Here is a 20,329-nt window from a genome sequence, read left to right on the forward strand (position 1 = left end):
CATCAGGCTCCGGGTTATCAGTAATTTGAAGAATGGTCCTGATAGCCTCCAACAAGTCAGGAACAGCGGTCGTGTGTGTGACTAATGGAAGAAAACTGGAGCCTCCGCTGTAAGTATCCAGCAACCAGGGCGCGGGAGTATACAGCGCCGCTGGGGGAGGTGATGGAGCTGCAGCAGGAGATGTCTGACTGACATCTAACACAGACAGTGCCTTTGCTGCAGCCCTTGAAGTCTTCATTTTTCTTTTAAAAGCTTCTTCTCAGGGCTGCTGGAGCAGCCCCCCTGTTGTATGCCTGCTTACTGCAAAGCACCAACTACAAAACTGAGCTCCTGTGCACAGAGGCGGGGTTATAGAGGAGGCGGCGCTATGCATTCTGGGAAGAAGGTCAAAGCTTTGAGCCTGTTGGTGCCTCGTATCAAGATCCTACTCTACACCCCAATGTCATTCCCTGTGGAGCCCAGTGTACCCCGCAGCAGAAACAAGATTTTTTTTTATCAATATGTATATTTAATTAAAAATATAGTTTATATTTTAAACGAAACTAATAACTCCCCTGCCCCCTTCTATGGATTTGTCATATGCAAACCATATTTATTTATTTTTTTGTTTCTTTTTTGATTTTTATGTCTGTATGGACCATTATTCGTAGTCAACATAACTCATACATTTTATTTGCGTGTTCTTTCCCCCCCCCCCCCCCTTTGTTTCCTATGTATTATGATTTGTTCGTGTCACTCAAACAAATCACACTGTATCATATGATGTAAACTTATATTTTTGAAGTATGTAACTATGTACACAGAGTAATACAGCAGCCTTCCCTGTACAGCACCTGCAATAAAAGATGAATACATACTGAAAATAAAAGAATAAAAGAGATTGCCAGCACCAAATGTTATACAAAATTACTATAATAACACATGACTATAATTAGGAGGTCACTTCATTCATATATTCCCAACGTATGCTGCTAAAGAATTACATATCCATTAACCAGAAATGCATGTGATGATAATACACAAACTCAAGTATAGCATCTGAAGCGGTGTGCTTTCCATAACCAATCACAGCTTATCCGGGATCCAATCAGACAGAGTGTTACATACCGGTCTCGTACTGTATGCAGTAGTAAAGGTGGCGATGTCCCGCAGACCAACATTGGTGGTGCCAGCAGGCAGCTCTCTACAAACATCTGACGAGCTCCTAGCCAGGTGACGCACACTGGGGCATCCATTCCTCATACACCGTCCCCTTGCTGCCAGCAGGAGCATAGAGATAGTGCATCCCATTCACACCCTGCTGCTATCTAGTGCTGATACTCCGCTTATTACCATCACTCCTCAGCCAGCACCGAGCACGGCTTCAGCACCACAAACCTGGACAGCTCCAGTGTATCCTCTGCTGGGCTCTGCCATCCGCCCATTGCGGGTAACACCGATTTCAGGTCCATGCTCTGCTACTTGGCACAGGAATAGCAGGTAGCCGCCGCATCGCTCTTACTGAAAGCAGCTGTCACATACAGCAGGGTTGGACAAGGACACTAGACTTGCTGGCGAATGGCTCCTAAGTGTATGCTTTTCTTCTTACCCCTCATTGGGTTTTTGTGTTTTGTGCAGGGATTTCCCAAACCCGACACCACTCCAGGTAAAATGACTCAATCCATTATGAATATTTGTATTTATATTGCATCAGATATACGTGCATTGTGTTCTAAAAGCTTTTTTTTAGCACCCGGGTGTAGCGATGACAAATGTCATGTACAGTAACCCACAGAATAGGTAAAGTGAAATGTTTTATTACGATACATTTGCGCTGTGTGCAGTGGGTCATGTTTCTGAATAGACTGTAGCAAAGATGTTCCCTTTAATCCCCCGATTAAAGTAATCCGATTAAGCATGTACACTACAGTAACTATTAAAGGAATAAACATGTTATAGAATTCTTGAAAACATGTACAATGATTTACAGAACATCAATTTGTTGTCTTTATTACAGTAAATGCATATTTAGGAAGTATATATAAATCTTTAGTAGTGAATATGTCTTTTTATCTTTTCTAGACAAGGCTCTGCATAATAGGGAGCTAAGTGTAGAACGACCATTGGAAGAGCAGGTAAGTTAACACATTTCCTAACAGCATTCCACATAGCTTTTGTTTGTCATTTTTTAAATACTGCAAATTAATAGTCTCATTCAGTGTTTCCCAATCTGGGACCTCAAGGCACACTAACAGTCCAGGTTTGTAATGATATTCATGCTGGAACACAGGATCGGTATGTGATCCCATCACACGGGATGCCGAATGTCAGTATACCGACATCAGCATCCTGGGCGCTTGAATGCCAAAGGGGGGCGAGCGTAATGAAGCCCCTTGCGGGCTCGGTGTTCTCCCTCTATGGGTGTCATGGACACCCATAAAGGGGGAATCACCTACCTCGCCGGTATTCCTGCTGTGGTATAGTACCCCCTTCGAGATCCCGGCATCGGTATTGAGACAGCCGGGATCCCGACTGGCAGTATGTTAACCATATACCTTGAACACAGATGGTTAAATTAAAATAACCGAGGTACTAATTAAGCCACCTGTGCTCAAGTATGGCTATCCATACTGTAACATCGGAACTGCTAGTGTGCCTTAAGGACCGTGGTTGGGAACCTCTGGTGTAATTCATCTACAAAATTTGCAGCAACAAATATTGAGTGACATTATGTATAGCTAGTAATATATACATAAATAATTTTGAACAGAATACATGTAATTTTGTATCGTTATAATATGTGTGTAACAGATGTTAATTGCAAGTGTAAAGCACATCTGAAATCATGCATTGTGTTGTAATAGATGTAATATCCAAAACACTAAAGTAACATGCAATTTAAAGATTTTCAACAATTGCAGTCATAACAGGTATAGGGAGGAAGTCAATCAGCTTTGCTAAAACTTTTTCTTACCATGGCCTGAATAAATGTGGCTATCACGCAGTAATTTCACAATGCATGCTCCCAATTAGTGAGCAATCCAATTATAAAAAGTAGTTCTGCAGCAATTTTCTATGATGGGGAAATCAGCCTGTATCTCTAAAAAGTGCAAACAAACATTGTATAACAGTGTAGTTGTATATTAATAGCCAAAAGCAAAGTAACTGGATCTCTTAAAAGGTGTCAAATGGATGATTTTTTAATAATATTGAAACAAATTATAGCTAGCAAGCAAGTGTTTTCCAGCAAATGAAAATAATGAAATAATTAATATGGGATGCATGCAAATTGTGTTGTTTTTTTTTGTCAATTTAAGCCACTTTCAGAAAGTTGTTTACAAAATCCTGTAACTCCCACCTGCAAACCTAAAAACACCTGTCCTATCTCTCAATCAATGAATCCATTATTCTGCATTTTGCAGATTATCACCCCAAACATGACATGCCATTATTGTCAAATTAAGATAATTAAAAAACGTCTAAGTGCCTAATTAATCATTAGGGGAGTGTCCCCGGGGTTCTGGCTCAAGTCCTGACATTTATTCCTTAAAATAGGGATTTTTCCAAACCTCCTTGCCTGCTCCGGGCAGCAAAACAAAGTAGCATTAAATCTTATGGAAAGTTAACACAGCTTAACTTCCGCAGCTAATTGGATAGAAAAAAACTTGCAGGTGGCCGCGTAAAGATGCATTTAGCTGCATTAACTCCTGAAAATGGGTTAACGCAGTTGAATTACCCCCATAAAATGTGGGATAGGTAAATTATTGTTTTTTTATGTATTAAAAAAAATACATAAATATTAAAAATGTTAGCATATTAGTTATCCTATTTTCTGTAGCATGTAATATATATTCTATGACATTTCCATAATTCAGCAATGGATATTTTTAAAACAGGTGTTTGTAAGTTTTGTATGTAAATCTGTAAAACCTTAGTGTATGTATATATAATACAGAAAATGATAGAATGATAGAATGAATAATACTTTTTTCTTTCCTCCAAAGATTGCTGAGGCAGACACTGTGAGCAAGGCTACAAGCAGAGGTAAGTGTCCACATACATCATAAATTGCTGCTCCTACAGTATGGCTGAGCGAGAGCAATAAATGTCATATTTGTTACTTTGTCACCACGCAGAACACGGAGATAAACTACAAAATGATTCCCTTGTGGATGACCTGAGCTTCTTGATGTCAGTAGCTGAGAAAGAGAAACATGTGAAAAGAAGTGGTCGAGCAAAGAACTCAGTCACTGGCCACAGAACCGCCCTGGATGATGCAGACTCAACAAAGAACGCAAAGCCTGTGCAGTATTTTGATTCCACTAAAAGTGGATTGGATTATAAATTTGAAGGTACTTTGCTAACTAGCAGAGCTATTGGAGCTGACACAGGGTTGAATATAAGTCATTTTGGGAAGCATATATCTTGCATGTTGTGTTTTTGCTCTCCGTATGCTCTAAAGCCAAGCGTATACAGCTACAAGTAATGTAGAATCCTACACAAAGCAGACACATCTCCACTTGTAATTGAAAAGTTGTAACTGGGCTGTAATGGGTGTTTTCACATAAGTAATGTTCAGTGAGGTTGTTTTGACAGAACTGCGGCCTACGCACAGTTGCGTGTGAGCATAAATAAGCCTGTTTTCAGATGAATCTTTTGCATTTAGTATAGGGTTGGTCTAAGCTAGTGCTGATGATAATGACGCATATCAGACCAATACAAAGATACAGTGGTACAGCCACAGAGATGCGTACAACTCTGTGGGGTCAATCCTATTGCTCACGATGAAGTCACAGTGCAAGTAAGTGCGGCTGTATGCCACACATACAGTACCGCCAGACTTTCAGATTGTTGTTTTCAGCCCTATAAGCTCCGTACAAACATCTACGAGTGTAGGTTGAGATCGGGCCACGAGGTGGGCGAATTGCAGTGCCAGTGTTCACACACCACTGCAGCTGATCCCCTACATGGGCAATTAGAATGAGCCCTGTATATGGTTAAATATACACATTTAGGGGGTCATTCAGATCTGATCGTAGATGTGCTAAATTTAGCACATCTACGATCATTTACTCTGACATGCAGGGTGGACGCCCAGCACAGGGCTAGTCCACCCTGTATATCAGGCCCTACCCCCCCTCCCAGCACAGGTATAAAAGCATCAAACAGCGGCAATGCTTTTGTACCTGGTGAGTAGCTCCCTGCCAGCGCAGCTCCTGCGCGCTGGCAGGCCACTACCCGCCACGTCCCATTGTCCATGGGACTGCGCCCCACAATGGCATTCTAACGCCGTTGGCACGCCCCCTCCCGCCCCGCCACCGCCCCTGCCTGTCAATCAGGCAGAGGTGATCGCAACCCAGAGATGCTTTTAGCATCTCACTGGGCTTCCGGGGTGCGCACACGCAGTGCGGCCACTGCACGTGCGCACTCCACAAATAGGATTCAGACTGCGATCGCTGCCACGGCAGCGATCCAGTCTGATTTAGCCCCTTAGTTCCATGCATGCAATACAGTAGCAATTTGAACACACGTGTTCAACTCTGCATCAGCCCAATTGTCTTTAGTACATTTTAGTATTGTCTTTAGTGTTGATTATTAAACCACACTTTACAATACTGCATAGAAAGTATTGTTCCCTGTAAGACTGGCACCCTCGAGGTCTAGAAAGCCTGCTTAACCAGGACTATATTTTTCTATGCCTTCAATTGTTTTTCTATTTGGAGACTTTACATCATTTTGTTAAATATCATATTTAGGAAATTGATATTCCCATATAATTATATATTTTCCTGCCTGAAGATATAATTCCCCTGATCTTCCCATGCTACACTCTATCCTCCATCAGATATTCATTTCTGCAGGGAAGCAAATTAATGAGCAAATTCTGTCCACATCCATTGCTTTTCTCAAGATCACAATTCAGACAAATCTCTAAAAATATCTTTTAAAATACAATTAAATTTCTAATTAGATAACTCATTTCCCATTGCTGAAGAGTAACATAGGATTTCTATTTCACCAATTGTGCAATACAGTATAATTAATAGGGACAGCAAATATAACGTGGGCTCCTCTGCTTTTTTTATAAATAGAATTATCTTATATATTATGTACAAATCTGAAGAAATTGGACATTTTTGATAATTTAAGATATAGTTCTGAAATTGTTAACCACCAAGTCAGTCTCAACCTGATGTAAGATAGTTTATGGGAAGGTCAGAACAGTGTCACAATGTTTTCTACAGACAAATTTATAAAACATTACTGACACCCACCAGTTTTCAGCAGCCTTTTATTGATGAAAACGGGGTTCAAAAATAGACATAAAATAAGCATAAATTTGACTGACACTGTCCACTGTACTTAGCTGAACTAAGGAACAGGGCTCATAACAAAACTTTGGGAATGATATCTGTATGTAATTTAATAAGCATAATACTTAATATATCTTGGGTCCTTATATGGGATCCCTTCTGCCTTAGTCTGTCCATGGGCATATACAAAGTAACTAAAGTGGGCAGTGTGGTTGTTTTTGTTTGAATTGTCCTGATATTACTCCACATGAGGGACCAACGCAACCTGCTAATCTATTCAAATATATTAAATATTAAATGGATTTAATTGGAAATGCTGAAAAGGTTGTTTGGCTGATCGCCACACTTTGCAAGATCCCAAAACTTGTACCATCTCTGAAACACAAATTCCAAGTAATGTTGTATATAAATTATGTTTACCTTTTATTTCAATTCTGATTTTACTTGTATACCTTGCAGCAGAGTAAACATAGAATGATAGTGCTTTTCACAGAGCAGTTATTTTAGATGTATTCCTTTTCTCTGTAATCTCTAATGACCAATTAAACTCTCTCAGATTTCGCCTTTATGCATGCCTATTTTTCAGGAATAAAAAATAATTGAAGATTTGAGGACTTTAAGTTTAAAAATGCACCAGTAATGAGGATATTAGCATCAAATATCATGTAAATGATTTTAATAATTACATGGTTGAAACTCAGACAGATTAAAATGTGATGTATTCCTTTAGATGATCCTGATGGTCTACACCAATTAGATGGGACACCTTTAACTGCAGAAGACATTGTTCAAAAGATTGCTATGCGAATTTATGAAGAGAATGACAGAGGAGTATTTGACAAGATTGTTTCCAAGCTCCTAAACCTTGGTCTGGTAAGTGGAAAGTTATCATATATGCAATTTACTCTCTCTAATGTGTATTTTTTATTTTGTTTTGCTTTAGTCAACTCTGTCTGCAAGCTCTGGAACAGCAGTCCATACTTTTGGGGGTATATGTAATAGGGTTCCAGTTTGCCGGAGGTCCAGGATTTCACCCGAGAATGGCCGTATTGTTTTAAGTGGCAATCATTTACAAGGCAAAACCATCCTTGTTTTTACTTGTAAATGATTGGCGCCTAAAAATACAGCCATTTTTAGACGAAATCCCAGTCCTCCAGCAAACTCGGACCCTATTACATATACCCCTTGGTGTTATAATTCAGCATATATGATTGCAGAATGTCAGCAAGTGTTCTCTATAAGCAGGGCCACCATCAGCAGACAGGACTGTCAGGTACTGGAGGAGGGGGCGTGACCAAATCCAGGAAGTCGTGTCCATGCCCCCATATAAAAAAAACTAAATAAAGCACGCTTAGAACAAGCTCCGGGGGAGAGGAGCACCCTCTCTGCCCACTGCCGCTAGGCATGCCTGTATAGCAGCACAGCCTAGCAATGCATCAGGCAGTGAGAGGAGACAGCTGCAGCTGTCTTCACTCTCTCACTGCTTAATGTGCCACGTGGCAGCACTGCTACACAGGCACAGCCAGTGGTAGTGGGCAGAGCAGTGAGAGAGAATGGGCATTGTAGAACCAAGCAAGGGGCACTCCATTCGGGTCAAGTAAATAGTACCCACATCCCCCTCTTGGCGCCACTGTCAGTGGGGTAAGGGATGTACATTGTGATGGATCAGGGCAGTCAATCTAACACTTCAGAGAGTTTTCTCATTCACTTATCACCAGGTGTTCAATTGTAACATAAATTTGTCTCCAATTCTGCAGTCATAGTGAATGAGTTATTTACATAAGTCTCAATGTATTACTGGTCAGCAGACATATGGCAGCCACTTGTACAACTCACTCAATAGTAGAGACACACCGTAAGGTGATACTGATGTGCTCAAAACTTTATATGGACCCTCAGCAGTGGAGTTTAGGGATATACTTTACTAATAGAGCCATATTTCTGCTTGCTGAATGCTGTTCTTGGTCTCCATTCTGCATGTTTATGTCTGTATTTTTGTGGTTTGAGAGTAGTTAGGGACACAGGGTTAGGGGGCTCTGGATGTTACATTTGTACTTGGTCCCATTTATTTATCTGTTGCGTTATTCTGCCAATATTGGATTTTGACAATGGGCCTAATTCAGACCTGATCGGTGCTGTACGTTTTCGCACAGCAGCCGATAAGGTCTGAACTTGCGGATGTGCTGGCACCGCAGTGCACTGGCACATGCCAGACAGCCGACGGCCGTCTCAGCCTTGCGATCGCCTCTGCCTGTCAATTAGTTTGCTGGGCGGGAGGGGGCAGGCCGGTGGCACCTGGCCGCCGTTTTAGGGGCACAGTCCAGGCAACGCAGGCGTGTCAGAACCGTGCAGGGGATGGGCCGCAACGGCTGCATGTGACATCACGCACGACCCTCATAGCGACGGGTAGCTCCCTGCCAGCGCGCAGTAGCTGCGCTGGCAGGGAGTTACTCCTAAAGTACAAAAGCATCGCCGCCGTGCAATGCTTTTGTACTTGTGCGGTGAGGAAGTCGGGCCTGACATGCGGGGCGGACTAGCCCTGTGCTGTGCGTCCCCCCGCATGTCAGGGAAGCTGATCGTAGATGTGCTAAATTTAGCACATCTACGAACAAGTCTGAATTAGGCCCATAGTGTGATACATTAGAAAAGTGACTTATAAGTTTGAATATATAGAAGTATTTTCTAAACAAACTAGTATGACTTTCCAGAGAAATGTGGAGCACATTTTTGTGAGTAAACAGGCACAATATTACGCATATAAAAGTGCGTATGATGTGCCAGATTGCAGCGTACTAGTTCTGCCCACTATATAGTTATGCAGTGGAATGTGGTTAGAACTGTGAGGCACAGTAGTGCATAGTGGCAGAGCCTTCATAATTCTTTTATTGTAAGAGGAATGCCCTCTATCTGTAGGTGACGGTTTCATGTATTCATTAAATCTTTTACTGTGCTATATGTATTTAAAAATTAAAAGAATGTAACACAGAATACAGTTTGCTCAGTTATTGTTTTTTTATGTAATAAAAAAGGGATAACGCTTCCATTATTGTTAGATGAGCACAGATTCCAGGAGGAAGAAGATGATTATATAAACAACCTCTCAGCAATTATTACAGTTCCTCTGGCTGCATCCGTGGACAGGAAATCTTAATTGCAAAAGAAGGGGGGTGAGTCAGTTATCTCCTTTGGCGCATAGGAAAGAAGGGGGGGGACAGGAGGGGCCTATGAAAACAATACAGATTGGTTCCCTCAGTGTACAGATTATGAGATTGAAGGGAATCGTTCGCGTACCCCCACTCACACTGTACAGGGATGAGATGTATCCATAAAGGTATCTTTCTTAAACGTGCACCAGGGTTTGTATGTATCTGGACCTTCTCTCAAAATGGCAATCAGAATTGTAGAGAAGAAGAAACGACAGAGAAGGTCCAGATACATACAAACCCTGGTGCACGTTTAAGAAAGATACCTTTATGGATACATCTCATCCCTGTACAGTGTATTGTTTTCATAGGCCCCTCCTGTCCCCCCCCTTCTTTCCTATGCGCCAAAGGAGATAACTGACTCACCCCCCTTCTTTTGCATACGTTGTTGGATATAGGTGATATCCTGTTTCGAGTCAGTCCGTTTTCCCCAGGCAGCATTTCCCTTGCGCCTTCTTTGTATTGGTTACAGGAACACCATTAATACACCATAGGAAATCTTAATTGTTTCAGAAGTAAACAGAAAAAAAACAGACATTTTGTACTTAGTATTCATATTACATTTTTTAGTAATGAGTCTTATTAATGGCCTCTCAGATTTCAGAGGTGACAGAAAAATGGACATGTAATAGTGTATCACTTTCAAGATTGTGCAAACACAGCTGAAGTTACAGTCAATGGGTGAAACTAGCAGCAAGAGGAAAGCGATACGAAGCCGTCAATGCAGCACGTCTCAGATAGGTCTGCAGACAATAAATGAAGATATTAGACGCCAGCAGGCTTAATAAATCAATTCTGCCAACAAGAGGGAGATGATAAAATCGATGATAATCTTGACATGCAGGACATGAGCTGAGTGACTAACACAGAGGTGGAGAGAACATAGGGGGTAATTCAGAGTTGATCGCAGCATCAAATTTGTTAGCAGATGGGCAAAACCATGTGCACTGCAGGGAGGGGGGGCAGATATAACATGTGCAGAGAGAGTTAGATTTGGGTGTGGTGTGTTCAAACGGAAATCTAAATTGCGGTGTAAAAATAAAGCAGCCAGTATCTACCCTGCACAGAAACAATATAACCCACCCAAATCTAACTCTCTCTGCATATGTTATATCTGCCACACCTGCAGTGCACATGGTTTTGCCCAACTGCTAACAAATTTTCTAAATATTTCTAAAATACACAGCGCTTTATGATAATACCACCAAGAAATCTGTTAATTACTACCAGAGGCGGATTGGCCATAAGGTTCACAGGGAAGATCCCCGGTGGGCCGACGCACCCGTGGGGCCTGTTTTGTTTGAGGACATGTGGTCCTTTTATAGACATAATGAATAAGATGCTAAATAATTAGCATATATGAAAATTACTTTGCTACATAGCCTGTGATTGCAGATGATCTAGTGCAGTGGTTCTCAAACTCGGTCCTCAGGACCCCACACAGTGCATGTTTTGCAGGTAACCCAGCAAGTACACAGGTGTATTAATTACTCACAGACACAATTTAAAAGGACCACAGGTGGAGCTAATTATTTCACTTGCGATTCTGTGAGGAGACCTGGAAAACATGCACCGTGTGGGGTCCTGAGGACCGAGTTTGAGAACCTGTGATCTAGTGTATACTCTGTCTGCCTGCTTGGCTGACATATAAGATTGAGTGAATAGTGATTGGGATACGGTTGGTGTAATAAGCAAGAAAATATATATTTCTAAAGAATTATATAGTTTCCTAAATTCTGAAGGTGTATCATATAATGTGCTCATAATATTAATTTTTTTTTATTTTTAACTTCCACCTTGATGCTGGACATGCCCACTATCTGGAAAGTTTTGGGGGGAGGGTGCTGCTGCCATGGCCCATGGCTAGACCTTACACCTCTGGTGCTGCCCATGTGGGGCCACTAGTACAAATTTTTCCAGGGCCGCTTTTTGTTCCCAATCCGCCCCTGATTACTACCCATAATTGATTAAAAAACACACCTAATCTCTACTGCTCCCACCGGTGGTACTGTTCCACCAATTACTAAAAACCACAAAATATATTTAAACAAGGGAGCGCTAAGAACAGGGTCAGTTTAAATCACACATTTATTACAATCCACATATAAACAGCAAATAAAATCAAGGATAATATCCGGATATTAAAAACAATATAGTGCACTCTTTATTTAGTCCCATGCCCTGAGCTCGAATTAGTAATTGTCTATTCACACAGATAGATCCGTACAATCTCCACTGGTACGCATTAATTGTGTCCAATTGTAACCATGCTGTCTTGATAATTAATTGGCTTTAAACAAGGCAACCTTCTTATTATTTGTATCCAGCAAAAATGTATCAGTCACTGGAAGGCTCCTTAATAGATAGCAGTAGGGGGAGAGCGCTGTGTAGTAAATGGATGCACAGCGGTATGCTACGACCCCTACGTCCCAGCCGCAGCACGTCTTTTGAAAGGTTACTCACAGCCGCCTCTGCTTCCCTCGGGGTGCAGACCGTTTTGCACTCTGTCCTGCTGTTGCTTTATCACCGGTCAGGTTTCCATTGCGCTGCGTGCGGTAGTGGGATCCGTTCGTGAAAGAGCTCCGGGCACCGGAATCCAAGTAGTGAACGCCCCTCTTACGCGTTTCTCCGCCCACGGGGCCAGCGGTTTCCTCAGAGAGTTATCCCAGCAGTATAACCAGTCCCTTTTTATGCTGGGATAAGCCAATCATTATACTGATTGATTAAATTACACTCTGCTGTTTTAAATACATGGAACTTACTTAATATAATTGTTTAAAAGCATTTAAATCATATATAAAAAGTGTCAACAGTTTCTTATGGTGGTACAAAGTGACTGATACATTTTTGCTGGATACAAATAATAAGAAGGTTGCCTTGTTTAAAGCCAATTAATTATCAAGACAGCATGGTTACAATTGGACACAATTAATGCGTACCAGTGGAGATTGTACGGATCTATCTGTGTGAATAGACAATTACTAATTCGAGCTCAGGGCATGGGACTAAATAAAGAGTGCACTATATTGTTTTTAATATCCTGATATTATCCTTGATTTTATTTGCTGTTTATATGTGGATTGTAATAAATGTGTGATTTAAACTGACCCTGTTCTTAGCGCTCCCTTGTTTAAATATATTTTGTGCTAACAAATTTGCTGCTGCGATCAACTCTGAATTACCCCCAAAATGTAGGCAGCTGTTTTGTTAATGGCTACTACAATTGTCTTTGAAAGTATCAATTGTGTAGTAGATTACACCTGCTAGTATGTGCACTAAAAATATATCCCCGATCTAGCACTATGGAATGTTTATAATTTATAGCAGCATTTTACTTCTTACAGGTCTGTGTACATAACAGTTGTAGAAAGTCCTAATTTACTTGCTAAGGTAACAGTGCACACGGAAGTGCCAGTTACCTGTTTCATCACTGGAATGTGATACATGGGTTCAAATTATGTTTTGTACCAAAAGTAATTCTCCCACGGGACTTATTTACCATCTGAGAGATGGCTTAGAATTAACAGTACCGTGTATATGCTTTGTTTTATAAATGTGCTTTGAAGTGGTTACATTTTGTGAAACAATGTGGCCATTAAAAAAAAAAAAAAAAAAAAAACAGAAGCTGATTTGTACAGTATCTGTTCCCCACTGCAACAACAGGGACTAACATGCAGATGATGTAAGTTAATTTTAGACACGCAGCACAACTGGGGGCCCATTGCTGAACAAGGCACGCACAGCTGCCTTACACTTTCATTTGGACATTATGGAAGTGGGAAAGGGTAGTGCACCAGTGATTTTAGCACTTTTTGTCATTTAAACAGGTGTTTGAGTTTCTGCATTTTATAGCAAATGTGCCAATTTGGATTAATGAGGGAACCTATTCCCAATAAGGTGAATTATGTAAATAACTCGACAGCAAGAAGATGCATGTAAAAACCTTATTCAGTTAACTGTTGTTTCTGTAAGAGTTAAAGAAACATGCAATACGGTCTGTAACCCACTGCACAGTAACAAAAGCAAAGCATTGGACAGCGACCCTCGCTAAATGGTAACATATTGTTTAAATTTAACATTTAAAATTCTAAAAATAATAGCCAAAGGGTAAAATATATCAATCTTCTTATAAATATCAATCTGTGCCATAGCGTAAATTATGTGGTATTTTATATGGTGCTGGATCTGAATATAAACCTAAGTAATAGCATAAAATCTGGAGACATCATTTTGGCTCATTCAGTTTTCTGGCTGTTGTACTACAGGCCAGGTAATGCATTGGCAGAAACGTAGATTTCTATGGTTGTGTTTAACAGAATACAAAAACGAATGGACCATTTGGCTTGACCTACAATTGGCAACACTCCCGATGAAATTAGGGTTGAATTGATTGTACAATATGATGTAATGAACTAAGTATAGTTTAATGAGCAGTCTCTTCTGTACCAGATTACAGAAAGCCAGGCATACACATTAGAAGATGAAGTGGCCGTTGTTTTACAGCATATAATTGCTAATGAGGCTAAAAATCGGGAAAAGGAATCTAAAGATCTGGATTATCCTGCAGTCACAGCGGATGTCAATGCAGAGGAAAAGAAGGAGGAAAGAATGGTAATTTTCTTTACACATCCTGAACTGTGAATGTGGAGACTGAGGAGTCTTTAGCCTCAGGAAATAATTACTTTCTTGTAGCACACTATACAAGATGATGTTTAATGTAGGGTTTGTGATAATGGCCAGAAACTCTATTAAGTGATAGATACTAAACTAGACATTGGTTCTAATAATAACAACTCATATTTTATTTTTCCAGAGCATAGTGATACGGTATGTGAAAAAAAAAACTAGTTGGTTATTTCAATTTCTTTATTTTGTTTTCTGCACTTGTTACACTCCATAGGATATTTGCCAATTATTTAAAATAATAGTGACAATGAGAAAAGCAAGTCGGAATCTTGGTTGCATAGGGAGAGGAATCAGCAGCAGAAAGAAAGAAGTAATACTAGTTCTGGAGGCCATATCTCCAGAAGGATAGAAATACATTAGAGAGCATACAAAGAAGGGCAACTAAAATGGTGCATGGCCTACATCACAAAACTTACCCGGAAAGGCTAAAAGATCTTAACATGTATAGTTTGGAGCAGAGAAGGGAAAGGGGGGACATGATAGAAACTTTAAAATTTACCAAGGGTTTTAACAAAGTACTGCAGGGAGACATTTTTGAAAGGAAGAGAAGTATTAGAACTCAAGAACATACACTGAAAATGGAGGGAGGCAGGTGGTATCCGTTCAGATGGTCGACCATGTTATGGTCGACAGTCATTAGGTCGACCACTTTTGGTTGACATTGACATGGTCGACATGGACACATGGTCGAAGCATGAAAATGGTCGACACATGAAAGGTTGACACATGAAAAGGTCGACATGAGTTTTTTAACTTTTTTTCTTTTGGGGAACTTTTCCATACTTTACGATCCACGTGGACTACGATTGGAACGGTAATCTGTGCCGAGCGAAGCGAAGGCACCATGCCCGAAGCATGGCGAGCGAAGCGAGCCATGCGAGGGGACGCCGTGCACTAATTGGGGTTCCCAGTCACTTTACGCAAAACACGACACCAAAAAAAGTTAAAAAACTCATGTCGACCTTTTCACGTGTCGACATTTCATGTGTTGACCATTTTCATGTGGCGACCATGTGTCCATGTCGACCATGTCAATGTCGACCAATAGTGGTTGACCTTATGACTGTCGACCATAACATGGTCGACCATTCATACCGGAACCGAGGCAGGTCCAGGGGAAATTTAAGGAAAAATTACTTCACAGAAGGGGTAGTGGACAAATGGAATAGCCTCCCATCAGAGGTGGTAGAGTCAGTAGAGCAATTTAAACACGCTTGGGATAGGCATTTGAATATCCTTACAAAGAACTAAGGTTCGAAAAGGTTTGAGATTGCCTAAAGAATAAAAAAAAGGGACAGAGTAGATTGGCCAGGTGGTTCTTATCTTCCATCAAATCTCTGTTTCTATATTATTCAATATATGCAATTAATTTACTACAGGTTACTGAAGATAAAGAAGTTAAAGAAGTACCCGAAGGGAACAATATAGCAGAAATTGACTTGACCCCTGCAGCTAATTTGGAAAGGAGGAATGAAATGTCAGCGGAAGACAATTTTGAAGATCTTCAGTATTTCCCAAACTTCTACCATCTAATAAAAAGCCTAAATTCAGGTATTCATAGAATAAAATAATGCACATGTTCCTCTTTCCTGCATGTAATGTGTACAAAACTACTTAAAGAGTAAATTAAATCGATGACATTGGTTGTTTTGCAAATACAAATTTATTTACAAATGTTTCATGTTACAATAAATTATTTACTTTTTTATCATTTATACGTTTTATACTTTTAATTGTGTACTATTTATAAAGCCCCCTCTTTTTCATTTTATAGAAAATGATGCTAAAGAGAAGGAAACATTGATAACCATAATGAAAACACTTATCGATTTTGTGAAAATGATGGTAAAATATGGAACAATCACGCCAGACGAAGGAGTCAACTATTTGGGTAAGCATTTATTGTTTTGTTTTGTCTTTCTTGGTTGCATATAGACTGAAGAAGAACAAATACCCTAAAAAGATTTTTTTTTAAAAGTTGAATGTGTAATGTAATAAAAAGGACCTAAAGTATTTCTTTTCGCAAAATTAAATAAATTACAGCCATCTCATTGGTAAAAAAACAAACAAACCCAAAACAAAACAAAAATCCTTTTGCATTAACGTCCAAATTTGTGTAATAATTCAATGTAGTTATTAGTAATCAATTTCCATTTCCTTTTATATTATTACTGTTTCCTTTGCCCCCTTTTAATGAATATTATGGTTATCTTTTATTTGTAAAATGCCAAAATATTCTCCAACCCTGTACCCAGTTTTCTTATATAATATTGCACTGTGAGCGTGATTTATTTAAGCAGTGATAGCAGGTTGCACGTCATCCAATCAGATTCTTTGTATTTCTATGTCAGATTTGAATACTTGAGATTGGCATATTGTGTGTCAGACAGCAAAGATTTTTAATATTGGAGAAATAGATGAACTAAGGGACACAGGCCACTGTCTGGACTAGGTCACGCTGAAATCTAGGACAGCTTAGTAGATAAAGATTTTAAGGCTTTCACAGTGAACAGTTCTAACGATTAAATTAAGTGAAGCTCACATATAGCAGCATTGAGCAGCAGGAAGCATTGAGCATCAGGAGCGGGGCTGTGATGTGATTTGTGGGTGAGGCATTTGATATGCCGGCTGTTGGGATCCCGGCACTCACCATACCGACGCCGGAATCCCGACAGCCGGAATACTGACAGCTATTCTCCCTCTTGGGGTGTCCACGACACCCCTGGAGGGAGAATAAATAGCGCGGCGTGCCACAGTGCCCGCAAGGGGCTCTTTTGTGCTCATCCCGCTGCCTGCATGCAGGTGGTCGGGATCCCGACACCGGTATGCTGGGATCCCAAGCGCCGACATAACATACTACACCCAATTTGTGGCACTACTGCCCCCGTACCTCCCGTCAGACCTTCCCTTTTGGGATGTCCCAGAGGGCAACATTTAAATGTCAGCCAAGTATGGCCTGCACCATAAATAGGAGGAAATTCAATTTCTAATTGATTTGTGCTGAGAAATACAGTCCTGTTTTTACACATTACGCAGGAAGAGCCCCCTTTTACAAATTACGGCAGCAGTGTCCCCTTTTTACACATCACAGCAGCAGAATATCCCTTTTTACACATAACGGCAGGCAGAGTCCCCTTTTTACACATAGCGCCAGGCAGAGTCCCTCTTTTTTCACATTAGGCAGGCAGAGTCCCCCATTTTTACACATTACAGCAACAGAGTCCCCCCCTTTGTACACATTAGGCAGACAAAGTCCCCTTTTTACACATAACAGCAGGCAGAGTCCCCTTTTTACACATAACGGCAGGCAGAGTCCCCCTTTTATACACATTACAGCAGCAGAGTCCCCCTTTGTACACATTAGGCAGGCAGAGTCCCCTTTTTACACATTACAGCAGCAGACTGCCCCTTTTTACATATTGGGCAGCAGCAGAGACCCCCTTTTTACACATTAGGCAGTGTCAGGAACCACGGTTCACGTGTTGCTCACGCACGCCACTTACCGGCACGCTGGTGTATTCTGTGCCGTAGATCACAGCACGTTCTGTGGTTACTGGCATGATGTCCACTGACTCTGGCAGAGTCACATGATCCAGAGTCACATGATCCAGGTATCCAGGTAATTACTTCCTGATTCTGTGCATGCTTCTGCTGCTGCCAGCAGCAACCAATCAGCATCCTTCTGGGGGAATATAAGCAGGCTTCCCAGAGTCTTCATTGCCTTGAACAACTTGTCAGTTCTCCTGCAAGTTATCCAGCGTCGCTCTCAAGGCTCCAGGCTTGCTCCAGAGATCTGTTTACCTGTGTCCTGCTGTACCTGCCTTTCCTGGTTACTTACCTGCCGCCGGAGACTTCCACTATCTCATCTCAGTGTGTTACCAGTCTGCTGTGCTCAGTACAGGATTACCCTCACAAGCTTCAGATATTCTCGGCTCCCAGGCTACACCATTGGTTCCTAGACCGACCCTGCTCTCGGCTCACAGGCCGTATCATCATTTCCCTGACCAGCTCTGTTATCGGCCATTTGGCTGCACCATTGAAACACAGACTGTCCTCACGCTATCGGCTGCCATACCGATTTAGTCATCCTCAGCTACTCAAGTACTCCTGAGTTCACCATCTCCGATATACTTACCTTTTCCCATCACCATCGGACTCACTATTAAGGGTTAAGCACTTCAGTATAATCCAGTATTAAGCATTCCTGTATACCCGAGTGTCTCACAGCCTCCACAGAGAAACCTGAGCAGAGGGCCGCGACCTGCCCATCAGACACAGCGAAGACCATATCCCCTGGTGGGGGTCACTGGCAAAAACCCTTGGCGAGTTAGACTCCGCGCCTCTGCTTCAGGTCTCACCAATTCTCTGTGCTCACTGTGTAATCTTCCAGAGTGCTCCAGCATATGACTTGTCCATGTCTCAAACCACCTAACTTCTGCCTCCCTGCGCCCTCCACTGGCTCACCCAGGTCATTACCGGGAACACAACCAGACCAGCCCGTGACAGGCAGGTAGAGTCCCCTTTTACACAGTACAGCAGGTAGAGTCCCCTTTTTACACATAATGTCAGACAGAGTCCCTTTTTTTTACACATTAGGCAGGCAGAGTCCCTCTTTTTTTACACATTAGGCAGGCAGGTCCCCCTTTTTTACACATTACAGAAGCAGAGTCCCCCTTTTTACACATTAGACAGCAGAGTCCCCCAGGCAGGTAGAGTCCCCTTTTACACATTAGGCAGGTAGAGTCCCCTTTTACACATAACTCAGGCAGAGTCCCTCTTTTTTTACACATAACGTCAGGCAGGTCCCCCTTTTTATACACATTACAGCAGCAGAGTCTCCCTTTTTACACATTACGGCAGGCAGAGTCCCCCTTTTTTACACATTAGGAAGGCAGAGTCCTCCTTATAATGGTCAACGGAATATTTCAAAACAATAAGCATTATGGGGGTCATTCCGAGTTGTTCGCTCGCAAGCTGCTTTTAGCAGCTTTGCACACGCTAAGCCGCCGCCTACTGGGAGTGAATCTTAGCTTATCAAAATTGCGAACGAAAGATTCGCAATATTGCGATAAGACATCTCTGTGCAGTTTCTGAGTAACTCGAGACTTACTCGGCATCTGCGATCAGTTCAGTGCTTGTCGTTCCTGGTTTGACGTCACAAACACACCCAGCGTTCGCCCAGACACTCTTCCGTTTCTCCACATTACGATCACCAGAACGGGGGTCATTCCGAGTTGTTCGCTCTGTAAATTTCTTCGCATCGCAGCGATTTTCCGCTTAGTGCGCATGCGCAATATCCGCACTGCGAGTGCGCCAAGTAAATTTGCTATGCAGTTAGGAATTTTACTCACGGATTTTTCCTCGTTCTGGTGATCGTAATGTGATTGACAGGAAGTGGGTGTTTCTGGGCGGAAACTGGCCATTTTATGGGAGTGTGCGAAAAAACGCTACCGTTTCTGGGAAAAACGCGGGAGTGGCTGGAGAAACGGAGGAGTGTCTGGGCGAACGCTGGGTGTGTTTGTGACGTCAAACCAGGAACGACAAGCACTGAACTGATCGCAGATGCCGAGTAAGTCTCGAGTTACTCAGAAACTGCACAGAGATGTCTTATCGCAATATTGCGAATCTTTCGTTCGCAATTTTGATAAGCTAAGATTCACTCCCAGTAGGCGGCGGCTTAGCGTGTGCAATGCTGCTAAAAGCAGCTTGCGAACGAACAACTCGGAATGACCCCCAACGAGGAAAAATCCGTGAGTAAAATTCCTAACTGCATAGCAAATTTACTTGGCGCAGTCGCAGTGCGGACATTGCGCATGCGCACTAAGCGGAAAATCGCTGCGATGCGAAGAAATTTACCGAGCGAACAACTCGGAATGACCCCCTATATTCTTAATTTCAGTGGGATATTGGGTTAATGAAAAACTGTATGTGCAGGGGGTGTTTTTTGTAAACAAAATCCTACACTGTTGTAATTTATCTAAAACGTCACTGAGACAGTCCAAAATGACCAACCACAAGGCTAGTCACTGTCTCACAGTGTTATCTATTTTATGTAAAAAAAAATTATTAAAGCACATACCTACAAGCAACAATTGCATTGAGACCTTAGCAATATGACTGTGCACTGGACAGTCATTTGGTTAGATG

General features: G+C 41.6%; 1 protein-coding gene across 1 annotated transcript in view; it reads left to right on the forward strand.

The window, feature by feature from the left end:
- Nucleotides 1-1,139: 1,139 nt before the first annotated feature.
- Nucleotides 1,140-20,329, forward strand: part of SCG3 (secretogranin III) — a 78,534-nt gene continuing 59,344 nt past the window's right edge. The window contains exons 1-8 of the mRNA XM_063926085.1: nt 1,140-1,645; nt 2,062-2,114; nt 3,984-4,023; nt 4,116-4,331; nt 7,024-7,166; nt 13,946-14,107; nt 15,562-15,733; nt 15,957-16,073. Coding sequence (XP_063782155.1) covers nt 1,558-1,645; nt 2,062-2,114; nt 3,984-4,023; nt 4,116-4,331; nt 7,024-7,166; nt 13,946-14,107; nt 15,562-15,733; nt 15,957-16,073 — 991 coding nt within the window. The 5' untranslated portion in view covers nt 1,140-1,557. The remainder of the gene's footprint in view (nt 1,646-2,061; nt 2,115-3,983; nt 4,024-4,115; nt 4,332-7,023; nt 7,167-13,945; nt 14,108-15,561; nt 15,734-15,956; nt 16,074-20,329) is intronic.

This window comes from Pseudophryne corroboree, chromosome 6, assembly GCF_028390025.1.
Source record: "Pseudophryne corroboree isolate aPseCor3 chromosome 6, aPseCor3.hap2, whole genome shotgun sequence".
NCBI lineage: Eukaryota > Metazoa > Chordata > Amphibia > Anura > Myobatrachidae > Pseudophryne > Pseudophryne corroboree.